Source organism: Periplaneta americana, chromosome 11, assembly GCF_040183065.1.
Source record: "Periplaneta americana isolate PAMFEO1 chromosome 11, P.americana_PAMFEO1_priV1, whole genome shotgun sequence".
NCBI classification, from domain to species: domain Eukaryota; kingdom Metazoa; phylum Arthropoda; class Insecta; order Blattodea; family Blattidae; genus Periplaneta; species Periplaneta americana.
In genome coordinates, this window is record NC_091127.1 from 36,750,159 (window position 1) to 36,766,531 (window position 16,373).

Genomic DNA, 16,373 nt, shown 5'->3' on the forward strand with positions numbered 1-16,373 from the left:
CGGAGCACTTTTTTGTGTACGCTGTATTTATTGGTTTTTGAAGGCCTTTGGTTTGACGATTTTAACCTCAAAGCAACACACATTAAAACACAGGAAATTAACTCAATTTATTAGAATATTAAAATGAACATGAACAGAATTTATTTTATTTCAAATACATGTCGTTGATTGTGTAGTTTGTGCCTGTCATTTTGGAATGGTCCTTTCAAGGCTTGCGGGATGTTGAACATACAATATTAATTAGTATCGCATAAGCTTAGTTGGAAATTGATAGTTGGAATAACATAATGAATAGCAGTACTTTAATGTATGTCATTAAGGTACAGTTACGTCACATGTAATGAGTGTATTATAGTATGGTCGAGCAAAAAAATATTACAGTGAAACCCCTGTTCGACGTTAAAAAAACCTACATTTTCACTTATACCACTGCCAAAGTAAACACGTTTATTATTGTCAAAAGAACCAGTAAATAGGGATTTCATTGAAAGAACTGAAGAATACTTTTACAGTTATAGAAGAAATGATGAAAAACAGATTTAAATTAGCTATCTTGCTGCATTACACAATTCACACATAATTTAATGGAAATAATACAAAGTTTTTACATACATCTCGTTATTTAACCCCTTAAATGAGTCTACTTGTCTCTAAAGTGAATTGATGCAATTCTGAGACAGACACTATAAAAGAGGTTAAAATCATGATTCCCACCAAATAAAGTTGTCAATGACTAAAGACACACTGTTCACAAAAAAAAAAAAAAGTTTGCACTTATGATTGAAATGAAGCATAATTATCTTTTCTGTACATAAAACTCCCGTTTCTTGTGTTCTAACCAATAATTCTGTATTTTACATCATATGAATAACAAGCAACTGCATACATGATCCACATCCCTTTTTATGAAATGTAATATTTCACACGTGTATATAAAAATCAAGAGAACTAAAGCACAATGATTAATACAGTTCTAGTTGCAAACAATTAACTCTGAGCTCTATAATCACCTGTGAATACACTAGAGTATTTTTATACAAAGTTATGAATTCAAAAGAATGTTTTAATATTATAAAATTTCCTCCTGACTGTAAAATATAACGCATAACTTCTATTTTTATATGTATGTATAAATATTATGTGACAGAGAAATAAAACAGTTGATTCAACTTCATACATATTTTTAAGAACACGCATACCAATAACCAAACAGAACAAGCCAAATAATAGATCTATTCCATAACTACTGTCAAAGCCCTATTGTATAATATACTGTCCAACCGAGTGGTTATGTCACATCCTGATTTCCCTCACCTGTTTCTGCTGGCTCCTATGTAAAGGCTAGTGCCTGGGGTGTTACGTTTCCTGAAAATATTTTTTGTTCAGAATTAGAAGTCTATGTAATATTATACGACTTTTCAAAATAATTTTAAAGATAAGGGCCCTGTATTGCCGATTTTGCGATATAACCACTTGGTCAAACAGTAATTGCTTGGTGCAACAATAACAGCTATTGTCAGCACATATCGAACTGGAGGATGAAGTTCACGTACAAATATACAAACCATGCACGAGTCACTGAACTGAAAACTGTGAATTGAAGCACTGGTAATCCTGGGCGTCCCAGCTGACTTTGAGGAGAATGGTCCAGGATTGGGGTAAGCACACGTGGCAAATGCAGTTCATTGCTTGATCTTGATCCGCCACTTCGAAATGCGCTGAGTATACTACAGTTTCAACCACAAAAGTAATTTATGAGATATAAAATAAATCATTTTATGAAATATCAGACTCTTTTTATGTACAACTATATGCGAAGCTCTACTCTCTTTTGTCTCTGGTTTACGCATTATTTGTTTGGCTCAGTTCGGAAGAAATATAAAATTCACTATGTACAATGTTCTTCATGTCAATGTTCCACTTCAAGAAATGATCTCAGTGAAGATGGCTGAAGCACTCTGTCCTAGAATGAAAGAAGAAGAAATTCTACATTTAATTCATCACTTATTGCGACTATTGATCTGTATATATAACTATAATAAACTTTCTTACCCATATTTCAGGAATGTGTGGAAAAACTCTATAATCCATACTGTTAGTCATAAATTGAAATAACTGTATAACAGACTTCATCATCAATGGAATCCTATTTGGTGTGTGTCAATCAGCGAATGACAGCATTACATTCTTGTTTTAAACCATTCCTTATCCTTCATGCTTGCAGCACAAAGAAAAAGTTACTTACTTACTTACTGGCTTTTAAGGAACCCGGAGGTTCATTGCCGCCCTCACATAAGCCCGCCATTGGTCCCTATCCTGAGCAAAATTAATCCATTCTCTATCATCATATCCCACCTCCCTCAAATCCATTTTAATATTATCTTCCCATCTACGTCTCGGCCTCCCTAAAGGTATTTTTCTCTCCGGCCTCCCAACTAACACACTATACAAAGAAAAAGTTGGTGACCGTAATTTTCAACAAGACTGTTACAGATACGAAAGTAGGAAAGAAGTTACTTGTACTTGGGATACCAACTTTCGCCCATTTACAGTAAAACCTCGATAAGATGTGCCCGCTTATTACGCTATCCCATATAATACGCTTTTTTTGTCTGGTTCCTGCACGTTTCATATATAACGCCTTTATAAAATACCCCATTTGTTGAACTCAAGTCCCGCATATTACGCTGTTTTTGTGGAATATTTTCGATGTAATTTTCAGGAATGTACTGTAACAGCAATGAAACATCTTCGTCATTGAACTCACTGGTGCCATTAACCTGAAAAGTATTGGTATTCGACCCTTTACCTGCGCATTTAAACCTTCATACTTCATACCTTAGCATACCCCACCCTCTTGTTACGCTCTCGTATTCGACTCCTTATCTGCGTGGTTAAAGCCTACATACAGTTACAATACCCCACCCTCTTGCTAACCCTCTCTCTCAAACAGCATTCCTCACTCGGCCGTAATAAAATTACGGAAATTTTTGCTGGTCAATTTGTTGTCCTTTAGTGTATTGAAGTGTCTGTGAATGTGACTACAATGAGTGTTAAATGAAAAGCCCTTTCTGTGTCAGAAAAATTGGAAATCTTACGAAAGTACGATGAGAACAGTACTCTTACTCAGAAACAACTCCCTGATGCATTAGGAATCCCATCATCGACATTAAGAACGATAATAAAAAATCGCGACTCAGTCACTAAAGCTGCGATGTCAGGAGGATGTAATCGCAGGAAACTGAAGTGTGGTAAACATGAGAACTTAGGAGAACACGCACACAGCAAACAACTATAAATGGCTTTTTTTTTTCGAAAGAAATAAGTACAGTACATATTGTAAATGTCTTTGACGTACAGTACAGTAATTACATAATGAAGTAATACTGTATTACCTTTCATGAATCATGTATTTCAATAAATAAAAATGCCAATAGATACTGTATATAAGTCAAAATTAGTATACCCGCCTAATACGTGGTCCCCGTTAATATACATTTTACACCGGGTCCCTTGAACAGCGTCTTATCGGGGTTTTACTGTATTCCGATATTCATACACACACAACATAAAAACATGGAACATGATATCTTGCCACATAAAAGGAAAACTCGATAGCCCGTACAGTAATTCATCAAGAGAGTTACAGTAGCTGGGAAAAATATGTGAATTCATTAACTTATGTATCTCAAATTTTAGGAATCATATTTATAATTTGATTCAGAATCAATGGCAGTTCTTATTTTTACATATTTACTTTGCCCTCAAAGGAGATGATATCAATGATCTGACTATACAGGGTGATTCACGAGGAAAGGTAAAAAATTTAGGATGTGAATTCTGAAGTCATTCTGAGTCAAAAAGTTCATATGAAAATGGGTTCGTTTTCTAACAGTTTCGGAGATATGGCTCTTTGATTTCACAAAAAAATTCTGAGATACCATTGTACTAATTCGCATTTAGAGACAGATAACGGACAAATTTAAAGTTTATATTCACGTATGGATACATACCTAACATTCTAGATGTGGAGATCGATGTTTTCGCACATTTTCAAAGGTACGTCCTTCTGCTTCAATGCACTGTTGCACTCGGGAATGAATCACGCTCGTTGCTCGGGAGAGTTGCACGTAGCTGTTCTTTATGCCGTATCCAAAATACGGTCGATTAGCGCCTCTCTCGTTTCCCTGTTCCTTTGCTATACCAAGTCTTTCATCCAACCCATAGACAGTAAGTACTCTTCAATATGGTACCCTTCTGTTCGGAAAGCATCGTTCATATTCAGCGACAGCACGCAAGGAACTTCCATCGCACAAACCATAAACATACACAATATCGGCGCATTCTGTAGTCGAAAATTTATAAGGCATCTTGAAAAACACAACTTAACACTTCCGATACCTGTACCTGTATAACTACTGTACTGTAGGTAGCTGACTGAACTGATAAGTGATAGTGTATTTGTGTTATGTGTGGCTTTTGTGTCATTACATCAGACAAGGGCTGGCGATTGGACATTTGTAATGCCCCACCACCCGGTTTGTTTCTCTTATCTACATCACTCACAATGCAGATTCCAATGTTACGTCATTCATTGTGATCGGTGGCCTTATCTCATGTCAGCACATATGGTAACGTCTGATTCACATTGGGGTGAGACGTTTTACCAAAAAAATGCATCTAGCTCCACCATCGTTCGAAAACGGACCTATGTTCATATGAACTTTTTCACTCAAAATGGCCTAAGATATTGTATCCTAAATGTTTTACCTTTCCTCGTGAATCACCTATTTAAGAGCTGAAATCGAGTCAATCAGTGAAGCAGAACTTCTTAAAGTAATTATCAATTTCATAAGAAGGTGTCAACAGTATGTAGCAGTTGGTGGGGGACATTTTTAACACCTACTACTAAATGTTTCAGTGCCGGCAGATCGGGTGACCACAGATAAGCTCCTAGCGGCAAGCGACAGGACAATGAAAACCGAGAGGCTAAACAAAACAGTGTCACTGTAGGTTCCTTACCCTTTGTTTCGTCTGATAACAGAACCAACATGGTGCTCTGAAATGCCAGTTATTTTTCATCTATAACAGTCTTAAAAAATTAATAATAATAATAATAATAATAATAATAATAATAATAATAATAATAAAGTTTCACATCAAGTAGGTTTACTTATTGCTTAGGATCTTCATATTACTTACTTGACATGTTTTCTTTCCCGTCTCACGGGCAGCAATCCTACCCCTAGGATTTTTTCCAAGAGTAGAACATTTCAAGTGGTTTGTTCACTTTCCAAAATTTGTCATTTACTTGACGTAGCGTCTGATTGCCGCTTAGTACCACCAGCTGTCCAGGAGTTGGGGCAATGTATATACAGAAATTGAGAAGACGCAATGTCTCTGGGAGTTCTGAGTCAAGATCCAAAGTGAGACGCATTGCAAGATATTTGCTCAGATGATCCACTGTAAAAAATTAAAACAAGAAAAACAATAAAACAATGCACAGTAAGATTTTTGCATTATAGGTACACCATGTTTCAAAATGAATATAGGGGTTTTAAGGCTTTGTAGTATTTATTACATTTAACGTACAATTATAAATAATACAAGAGATGAAAGAGTAACTCAAACAGTTCTGTATGCATCCATGCACTGTTTCCTCTGGCTGCCATTAGAAAGCGTGTTGAATGAGTGAGAGAGTCTTTCACGCATAGCCCCAAGAAATCTGTTCGGAAGGCTAGTTGTGAGTTAGCAATTCCAGCGACGTGTGTGTGAAAAATTTTAAGGAGACGCATATGGAAGTACGCGATTGGTTAAACGACGTTGTACCCGACTGCTGGATTGGCCAAAAGGGGCTGAATGACAGAGCTCATTTCGCATGGCCTCCACGTTCCCCAGATCTTACGTCATGCGATTTTTACCTTTGGAGATTCATAAAGGATCATGTGTAAGTACCTCCCCTATCAGCTGACCTACCAGACTTAAGACAGAGGATTGAAGCAGTTGTTGCAATAATTACTCCAGACACACTGATCAAGGTTTGGGAAGAACTTGCTTATCGACCCGATGTGTGCCGTGTGATGAATGGTGCTCACATTGAGCACTTGCAGCAAAACCGTTTGAGTTGCTCTTTCATTTGGTGTATTATTTATAATTGTACATTAAATATAATAAATAATACAAAGCCTTAAAACCCCAATATTCATTTTGAAACACCCAGTATAAATCATTACAAATTTGCAAGAGTCAACAATAAACTTTATCATACAGTTTTGTAAGTAAGAAGAGTGTTACAATTAACAACAAAAACATGGACCAGTAGTCAGTCAAAAAATAATTTATGTTCTTTTGAGGTCTGAAATATTTCTAAGCTTATTTGGCTGAAAGCTCGCTTAACACGTAATTTAAAGACAGAAACACTATCTTCCAGAAGCTGAAAGTCTTCAATGGAGCTGACTTGTGGTATACAGATGATGTGTCTGGCGAATATGTTGGAGATCAGGATTTCATTTTTTTTTTTTTTTAAACATTCATAGAGATAAGGTGACTGTACATTTCTGGAAGAGCCGAATAATACTTAAAATCTTCAGTTCTCAAAAATATTTGATTAGGGGAGACTGTTATACCTTGAAACATTATTTTGTTTCTGACTTTTGCTGCTATCTAGCTAACTCAAACTGAAGTAGATTGTAGAGAAAGCTGCTAAGTAGCACTAGTCATAGTTCCAGTTTGATTTATTACAAAATGTGAGTTCTGTGGACGAAACAATTTTTTTGGTACCAAAAGTAAATATTTCGTTCATTGTTATATGTTTTCTAACACGAAACCAAATTGTATTTGTAACTATCAATCAAGTACGATGTGTTCCCTATGATCTGGTGAGTAAATTCATATGTTAATTTCCATGATTTATTTTCATCTCTAGTTTAGGCAGCCATATTTGTTTAAACATGCACTCTCTTATACTTTGAAACACAAAACATCTTGTACCAAGGAACATGTTCCAAAGTACATGATGCTATTGGTTTTTGTTTTCTTTTATTTTAATATCATGCCAAGAAGCAAGTCTGGAGTTAGGAGGATCCCAATTGATCTGGATGCATTGAAGAAAGCTGTTGAAACAGTTATGGTTTCTCCAGGAAATAACATCTCAATCAGAGAAGCCTACAAATGATGGAAAATACATTTTTTAAAATGACTGTGAGTTGTTACAGCTATATTTCCACCTAAATTCTCTGTGTTCTAAGGTACATCGAACCTGTTATATCGTGGAACACTTTATATAACCCTTAATTTTTTTTTTTTTTTCACCCTTAATAGATCTATAAAACAGGAAAATACCTGTAGGAAGTTTTTTATTTAAAAATTTTCATTTCCCAAAATTAAAAAAAAAAAAAAAAAAGTGAAAGTAATTCAAGGTACAACAGTCTCCCCTAACTGTACCATACAGACTCGCATGCTATTTCCTTCCTTTTAAACTCTTCTCAGCATCCAAAAAAATTTTCTTACACATTCCACATGCAAATAAACACCTATTTTAGATACACGATTTTTAAATAAGCCTACATATATTTTTCAGACTTTAATTTCTGTGCATTTCTGCAACTAAACATCAAAGAAAATAATATTTAAAGAGATTCATGTTTTGGCAGATAAAGATAATGTTGCAACAGATCTTTTAGGAGATACAATAATGTCACAATTTTCTATAGCTTTTAATAGGAAAAAACTGTGCTATAGCACACATACTAACCCGAATCTGCCTAGCGGTATCGTATGGTACCACAGGTATATATAGTAGTTTCCAGTCGCTGTGTTGGCAATAATGATTATTTTCACAATTTCTCATTGTTTAATTTACTCACTGACATTCCAGTCCTTGTTAGGAAAACAATATTTTAAATTTATTTGGCTTGGTATGCATAGTGGCATTCGGTAATTATACACATTTTCTTGAATCACTCAATTTTGGTATCGGCTTGAAGTAAATATTTGAATACATTCAATTAGGATTATAATTTTGAATAAATTCTGATTTCATATTATTGGGAAATGCTTATAGTAAAGCATTCAATTCATGTTTTCACTATAAATATACGAACTGCCAAATATATATGACGTAGAGTTAGTCTGGTACCGTATGGTACCACTAGGCAGATGCCATAGCATTTTGTAAGGAATCGACTTTTTCCTCTTTATAGCATTCATATTGATAATTTATTATGATTCCTGGGACATAACACTTATTGAAGCTGTAAGAATCATAGGGGATGACAGATAATAATCTAAGTACTATCTATATTGATCCACCAGACATCACAGTGAATTCTGATGAAGATTATAGAAAGGAAGATACAGGCGGTTTACTTGATAATCTCTTAGGAAAAAATTGTATTACGGTGAAAGGCATATGATTTATCTAACTGTGATGAAGACAGTGATGTGGCAAATAAAGAAAGTTAGAAGAAATAAGAAAACATAAAGAAAACTTTTACTTTGAAGAATCGAAAGAGGTTTGAGTCTAAGAATGAAGATGAGATGAGGACAAGTAGTTCAATTTCGTGCTCAAAATACAGAAGGAAAGCGTAACCAAGAAGGAAACAATCAAACTCACACGAAAACCAACTTCATAGATACATGATGAACATCTCACTTCTAACAGTAGCATTTTTCCTGTAGTTGACTACACATTTTATAGAGGAAAATAGCCTACAGAATTGTTTGAAGTATTCTTTGACTGTAACGTTATTGATTTTATTTTGTAAGAGAAACCCAACATTATGCTTTATTTTTAAATGTACAAGGTTTACAAATAACAGCTGAAGAAATGAAGTTCTTAATCGGAATTCTTCTCTTCTATGGCTACAATTTTGTACCTAGCAGAAGATGCTACTAGGACAATGCACTGGACACGCAATGAATTAGTTTACAATTGCATGTGGTGTGATCGATTTGAAAAAATCGTGTGATTTGTCCATTGTGCCGATAATGCCAAATTTTAGATTTGCAAGACAAAATGTGTAAGCTCCGACCTCTGGTAAATCTGATGAAGGAGAGATTTATAAAAAATTACATTCTGGCATAATGTATGAATTTTAATGAATGTATGATTCCCTATAGACGTCATCCTGCAAACATTTCATCAGGGGAAAGGTTCGGCTTCAATTGTGGTGCCTCAACATTGTTTATGGGCATATCTGATATCTTTTGAAATATGCCAAGGGAAGAGGGTAAGTACAAATAATCACTTTGAATAATTTGATTATGGTAAATGTGCAGCACCTCTCGTTGAAATGCTCGACAACTTACCACATCATATGAAGAGCCTACCCTTCTGACTGTACGTATTTTGATAACCTGCGAGGACAGGCTGGCTGGCTGACTGTCCTTGTATACTCACACAATGCATTACGAGTGAAGTGGGACTCTGTGTAAAATGTTTTGAAAAATGATATGTAAAATCTTAGGAAGTGCAACTAAACCAAGGAGCATTGAGGTGCGAACCCTTGCTATTTGTAAAAGCTAGCTCCATTGCCCTGTTATTATCATACAAGAAATAAAATAATAAAAGATAGTGAATTATATAGTGAAGTTTTTCTGTCATTCCAATAAATAACGACTTAAAATGATGAAATCTGAAGAAAAGAAATCTTTCACCTGTATCTGCCTAGCGGTACCATACGGTACCACCCCTTATCTTTGAAAGTAGATGATTTTAAACAAAACCTAGTTTAATTCCATAGTAAGGACGTAAGTTTGAACAAATGTTGAAAAAATTACAAAAATCGCCACATGTCAGAAAACCAGGCAGATTAGGGTTAGTAAGAAAGCAACTTAATACTAATCGACAGCTTACTTACCATTTTTCTATACACATTACATAATCTTTTAGGAATACCGGTACATGAAAACTAAAACAGTTTGACAGTATTCATGTGTATCATTGGCTAATAGTGATCATGTAAATCTATATGAACACATATATTAGCCTAACTGAATTTATTTAAAATACGAGTAATCCAGAAGATGTATCAACAGTATCTTTCCTACATAAGTAACTGATCAAATGCGAGTCTGTGCCAAAGGAATTTGTTAAATCTTGATGCCTACAGCCAGGAGGAGACCTTACAATCTTCTTTTCTTCTTTCTTTTCTTTTTGAGGAGGGAACCACCTAACATGAAAACGAACAAGGCGAAATAACGGTTAAAACAAAATAAAAAAAATTCAGTCTACTCCTTCAGTTGTTTTGATGGCAATTCTTCACTATTGCGTTACGACGTCAAGATACAAAATGTACTTACATCTTTTGGTTTTAGTTCAATCATGCAAATCATATACGAAAAAAAAATAAGTTGCCAATGCCAATTTTACACTGAAAATAAGCGTCGACAGTTGCTGTGAAAGTGGTGGTAGACGGGATTGCTCGAGCGAGATGGGAGGGGAGAAGGCAGGGAGGAGCAGCACTTACATCTCATTTCCATGCATTTCCTTACTGATCACAGAAAAAAAGCGAATTTTCATAAGATCGAATCAGTGACAGGTTAGGTTAGGTTAGTTTTGGCTTTTGGTAGGCCCTGTAAAAAGAGGTCACATTCTTAAACAATTGAGAGTATATGCAAGGCATACCAAAAGCCTGAACTAACCTAACCTAATCTATCACTGTTTCGAGGTTATGAAAACTCGCTTTTTCTCTGTGATCAGTAAGAAAACACAAGGAAATGAGATGCATCAGCAGCCCTTGCTCGCCGCCTACCCCTTGCACCTCGACAAATCGATCCCGCCTGCCTGCACCTCTCCTCCAGCCCCTATTTTCACAGCAACTTTGAACCTTTATTTCGGTGCGAAATTGGTATCAGCGCTTATTTTTCTTGTTTGCGATACATATGATTTGACTAGAAGCCAAGTACATATACATAAATACATTTGTACCTTAACGCGGTAACGTAATTGTAAAGAAATACGGCTTTTAATAAACATATTTCGTACAACAATACAAATTTTGTGTTCGAAAAGTTTTTAAATAGTTTTAATAACTGTAATGAAAACTTTACATGATAACGAAACACAACACATTTGCTGGCCCATAATTTATGTTCCGATTATTTTCTATTCTAGTTAAAACTGTAGGCATACATTCGTTCATGCATTTCTGGAGCTTACAATATAATGTGGACAATAATAAATATTTAGGCATATATCTATTCCTGATATAAAAGGTAAAAAAGGTAAAGGTATCCCTGTAACATGCCATGAAGGCATTTGGGGGGCATGGAGGTAGAGCCCCATGCTTTCCATGACCTCAGCACTAGAATGAGGTGGTGTGGTCGGCACCACGCTCTGACCACCTTTTACCCCCAGGAAAGACCCGGTACTCAATTTCATAGGAGGCTGAGTGAACCTCCAGGCCGTTCTGAAAGTTTGGCACCGAGAAAACATCCTGTCACCACCTGGGATCGAACACCGGATCTTCCAGTCCGTAGCCAGCTGCTCTACCAACTGAGCTACCCGAATATAATAATAATAATAATAATAATATTTTCACGGGACATGAATCCATAATTTTCCATAACACTGGTCTAGTTTAAAACTGTCTTTATATTATACAATATACCTCAATATGAAGTGCAAAACTACGCCTAAGTTACTCAATTATTGTCCACACACTTTTATAAAGACTGTATGTTATAAAGAAATTTTCACTCTCCTTCCGGAAGAGAGTTCATTGCAAAATTAATGGACAGTTGCATATATACTAAAGAGACCACCACAAAGCATACTGTGTTTCTTAGCTAGGGGGAGAAATGTATTTTAAGCACAGTCTGACATTACCACACACAGAGACATATGCAAACTCCAGAACAGAATACAGGAAAAAATATAGCCTATTATTATTATTTCTAAACCATAGATATAGATAGGCCTACGCATAAGAACTGCTTGAAAATGTTAAGAGCCATAAGAAATCGTATTATTTTATTACCGATACGTCATTAATTTTTACTTTTAGCTTATTATATTATTTTGCCCTCTCATGTCCCAGATGGAAAAGTAAAGATTAAAACTTATGTTTGTAACCACATTTTTCGTACAGACATAACTTAATGTATTAAATATGAATGTGTCAATAAAATAAATATTTTTACAACATAAAATATGAAAAAGAAAAACAGTACGTACTAGACATAGAATATGAAAGAAAGGAATACGGTATTAAATAAATTTAAGATTCACAAAGTTCTTTTAATCTCCCATTAAACACAATATTATGTTCCAGATTGTTTTTATTCATAAATAGCTACACCAACTCCATTACCTTGAAGTCATGATACAAAATTTTTCCCCAACATTCCAACAAATTTATCACAAGCTTTCCCTACTTTCTCCCATTATCTTTCAATAACTACTGTACAATGCTCTTATACACCTTCTTATAAGGCAAATCGGCTTTCACTAGTGTTACCTCCTGTTCCAAGACACTGTGGATTACCCAGAATCCTAATTTTAATTTCTTTCAGGTGAATGTAGAGTATCCAACGCCCACTGAAAGAATATTTCACTTTTATCACTGCCAATGTTGCGCTATAATCGTATATGCAAGGCAGGCTATAACAAAAACTTAAACTAACCAAACCTAACCTGTCGAAGAAGCTACAAGTTATACTAAATATGTGTAAAATTGGCCTATGTCTCTGTAGTGGGCGGGACATAAGTAACATTGACCTATTAAAATTGCAAATATAATACATTTTGAATTGAAAATATTATTCCAAAGCCTTCGCAAAGCTATACTGTAATAACCAAGTAATGATGTAATGAATAAGTACACTGTAATTGATATATTTCAGTATAGTTTTATGTTATGAAGAATGGTTTCCCTAGCAACAAGTTTCTGTGTGGGAATTCTAACTTACAAGGCCTAAACAACAACTGCAAAAAAAAAAAAAAAAAAAACTCGATCATGCAAAAAAGTAAGTTATAAAATAGGAGGGATATTATTTCAATCCCAAAGAAAAGCAGTGGTAAATTTAATTGAAAAGTATACACACAACGCAAAATAAAAATAGCCTATCTGTTGAAAAAAGCATGAAGTACAAAATTTCCAAAGCAAGGAGCAATGTCAGAAAAAAAAATTTGGAATAGAATTTTCACAGCAAGAACTAATGCCAGAAAAAAACAATGTGAAATGAACATGATTAAACAAATATTACATAGTCAATAGTAACCATTATCAATATTAGCAAGTAAGCTATATATTTCTAACCAATAAAATAATAAATGTTTTCACTCACCTGATGCATTTGCTGTCGTTTTGATGTACCTAACAGAATTCTCCTTCAGTGCCTTAATCAAGGAATTATCTCCACCCATTTCCGTCGGATGTGGCTTAAAAACTAATTCAATCTCATTGATTGTCACTGGTTCGGAAGGGCCGTCACCTTCTCCGACAGATGAGTCCTGGCCTCCGGCTTCTACACTTGAACCTGCGGACTCATTTTCAGAATTGTGCACAGATTTTGCTCGTTTAGGAGGTTTTGGTTGCAATGAGCTCTGTACAGGGGGCTGTGATGACTGGGGTTGTGAACTCGGTTGAGGAATTTGTTGGTTCGTTTGTGGTGGTGTAGGTACTGTTACTGGTACTGGTATCGGTACAGGTACCGATACCGGTTGTGGCACAGGTGGTGGCTGCACTGGTGGAGTAGGAGGAACACTGGGTACATTTGCAGGTGAAGGTGCTGCTGGTACTGCTGTCGAAAGGGCTGGTGGTACTGGAACTGCGATGGGCTCACGAGTTTCATTTTGAATAGGTGTAGGTGTTGATGGTGCACTGGCGTTAGGTGTATTATTGGGCGTTGTTTCGGGTTCATTTGCGGTTTTTCTCGCTCTCTGTGGCCTATTCTGTGACTGAAGTTTGATGCCTTCTGTTATTGAGTTCACTAAAGCTGCTTGACTATGGCTTTTATTTAATTTTGCCAACACTCTTTCCTGATGCGCTTCATATTCATCACGACTGGGATAAATTTTTGATATTAACAAATCAAAGTTTGGATCTGGTCTTAGTGACCTCTTAGACACCAACTTTTTCCTGCACGTAGGGCACTCCTTGTTGCCGGAACGAAGCGCTGTAATGATGCAGTCCGAGCAAAACCTATGTAAACACTCCTTGGTTGTCATTGTCTTTTTCAACATATCAAGGCATATTGGACACATTAGTTCACTGTGAAGACTTCTTGGAGACACAGCAATTTCAGTATTATCTGTAATTGCATCTTGTGGCGACCGGTTCAACTCATAAAGCGAAAGTTCCCATGTTTTATTCAACCCCACTTGCTCCGCGGAAGCCATGTTGGCTTGTTGTTGCTGTAGGAGGTCGTCACAGCGTGTTTGCGTCTCAGACTATGACGTGAAGTTAGAAACTACATTCACAGTTATATTGACACAAAAGAATAACTACATCACATCAAGCCTTGGTATATCCAAACCTTTCCTATGTTTAAATACTAAGCACTGAATTTAATGATAACCCATTATAATTAGGTTGCGTTTTTTATATATAACTATGCAGAATACACACGTGCACAACAAAACTCATCGTCTCTCGTCACTTGCTCTAGCTCTCTCTGACCCACCGCCTGCTTGAACGCATCCATGCATTCGATGGCAGCTGTGGAATGCGTTCAAGCAGGCGGTGCTCAACATAGAGCGAGTCAGCTTTGCCAACCTTTAGATAAAAAATTATGAAATTGAAATTTGTAGTCTAAAATTTATCGGCTTTTCCGCAAAATTATCGCCCAAAAATACAATATTAATATTATTTGTCAGCCAACTTTATAATTCTTCAGTGATCGAGAAAAGTGACATAAGTCAGTTTCCACAAATCTTTTTTGATAATTTATTGACAACTTACACTGGTTTATGTCGATTTGTTTTTTTCTGTATGAATTATTGTAATGGGAGAAATACTTATGTTTTTTTTTTTCCAAGCGAGCAGATGTTCCGTAAGTTGTCAATAAATTATCAAAAAAGGTTTGTGGAAACTGACTTATGTCACTTTTCCCAAGCACTGCAGAATTCATAGTTATGTTGGCCCTTTAGATTTCTGCTTTGCGATCCACTATTCCTTTAATATACACTCACATAGCTCCCGCTCCTTATGTTAATACATTCATTTTCGAAATATTTCCCAATTCCTTCCTATTCTCCTGTTACAAACGAATTGCTATCATTCTCCTCTATTCTCTCTCATACCTAGATTATCTCCATCCCGTTTCTCGCTTTCCTATTAAATTTGGTATATTTCTTTTCTTAATAATTTGCATTAATTTTTTATTCTCTATTCTCAAATCTACCTACTCCTAATCATTGTTTTTCAGCTATTTTCTCCTAAATTGCAAACATAAATTAATAATGATCATACGCGAAGAGAGAATAATTTCTTTGGGGGTGGGGGGAGGCAAAGCAAAACCATAGAATCTCCATATAACAGGGTTATGGGGGACATAATTTATCTCCTTTCCCCGTTATAGTTTGACCGTGGTACAGTACACTAAATCGAAATATGATCATTTAATAAAGGTATTTTGTGCGAGATCGTGCGTATTTGCTTGTTTTCCGCATAGAACCAATACGCGGTAAGAGTGAAATACCACATTCAGTATTCCCAACGTAACACACATAACAATTTCCCTCTTCTTACCGCTTAAGCGCGACATTCATTTTATTGCTTTAGGCTTTTAACATATTATTTTTAGAGACGTTTAACATAGTAATAATTATAAATTGGAAACTTACCACTGCAATTTTACCTAAATTGCAATGTTAATTATTGTTTTTATATATTTGCAAAAATTAAGTAAAGTCTACTACTCCACGAAACTTATTGCATTCCTGATACAAGTAACATTAAGGAAGCCGTGAAAAAATCAACAAGATTCCAGATGCGGATGTTATTATTGCAATATGTTATAAATAATATTGTTAAAATATTAAAATGAAAAATAAATCATTACATAGCCTTACCGTTTGTTTTAAGTTCGCATTTATAGACTGGGGGAAAAAAAAGACAGACGTATATCACGGCCTGCTGGAGTATAGTAAACACAGAAAACATTTTATAGTAACAATGTTGAAGAAAGATATTTTGGTTTTCCGAAGTTGCCGTCATTAAACAGAAACCAACATGGAGATTTCATTGCAACTAATTAGAAATTCGTCTTTCAGGTATGTAATAAACGATCGTTGCACAAAATAATGTACGATACACGAGCGGTATGTTTGTTTTCATGTTCTCGGAAATTAAAAAAGCTCAACTACGTTTCGCTTTTTCAATCTTTTCCTTGACCATGAAAACGTCAACATACCGCTCTTGTAACGT

At 35.5% G+C, this 16,373-nt stretch overlaps 1 protein-coding gene across 1 annotated transcript; it reads right to left on the reverse strand.

The window, feature by feature from the left end:
- Window positions 1-1,570: 1,570 nt before the first annotated feature.
- On the reverse strand, window positions 1,571-14,492 carry Sce (E3 ubiquitin-protein ligase Sce). The gene is made up of 3 exons (XM_069839302.1): window positions 13,291-14,492; window positions 5,203-5,463; window positions 1,571-1,963 (listed from the first exon to the last, which is right to left on the reverse strand). The coding sequence occupies exons 1-2, from the start codon at window positions 14,342-14,344 to the stop codon at window positions 5,246-5,248; spliced, it is 1,272 nt and encodes a 423-aa protein (XP_069695403.1). The 5' UTR covers window positions 14,345-14,492; the 3' UTR covers window positions 1,571-1,963; window positions 5,203-5,245.
- Between the last annotated feature and the right edge of the window lie 1,881 nt (window positions 14,493-16,373).

What these genes read in the sequence shown, in the direction of transcription:
- Sce (XM_069839302.1), bottom strand. Translation starts at nt 14,344, where the DNA reads ATGGCTTCCGCGGAGCAAGTGGGGTTGAATAAAACATGGGAACTTTCG. An exon ending in AACGACAGCAAATGCATCAG is followed by an intron (nt 5,464 to 13,290) that starts GTGAGTGAAAAC and finishes AATTTTTTACAG; the next exon opens with TGGATCATCTGAGCAAATAT.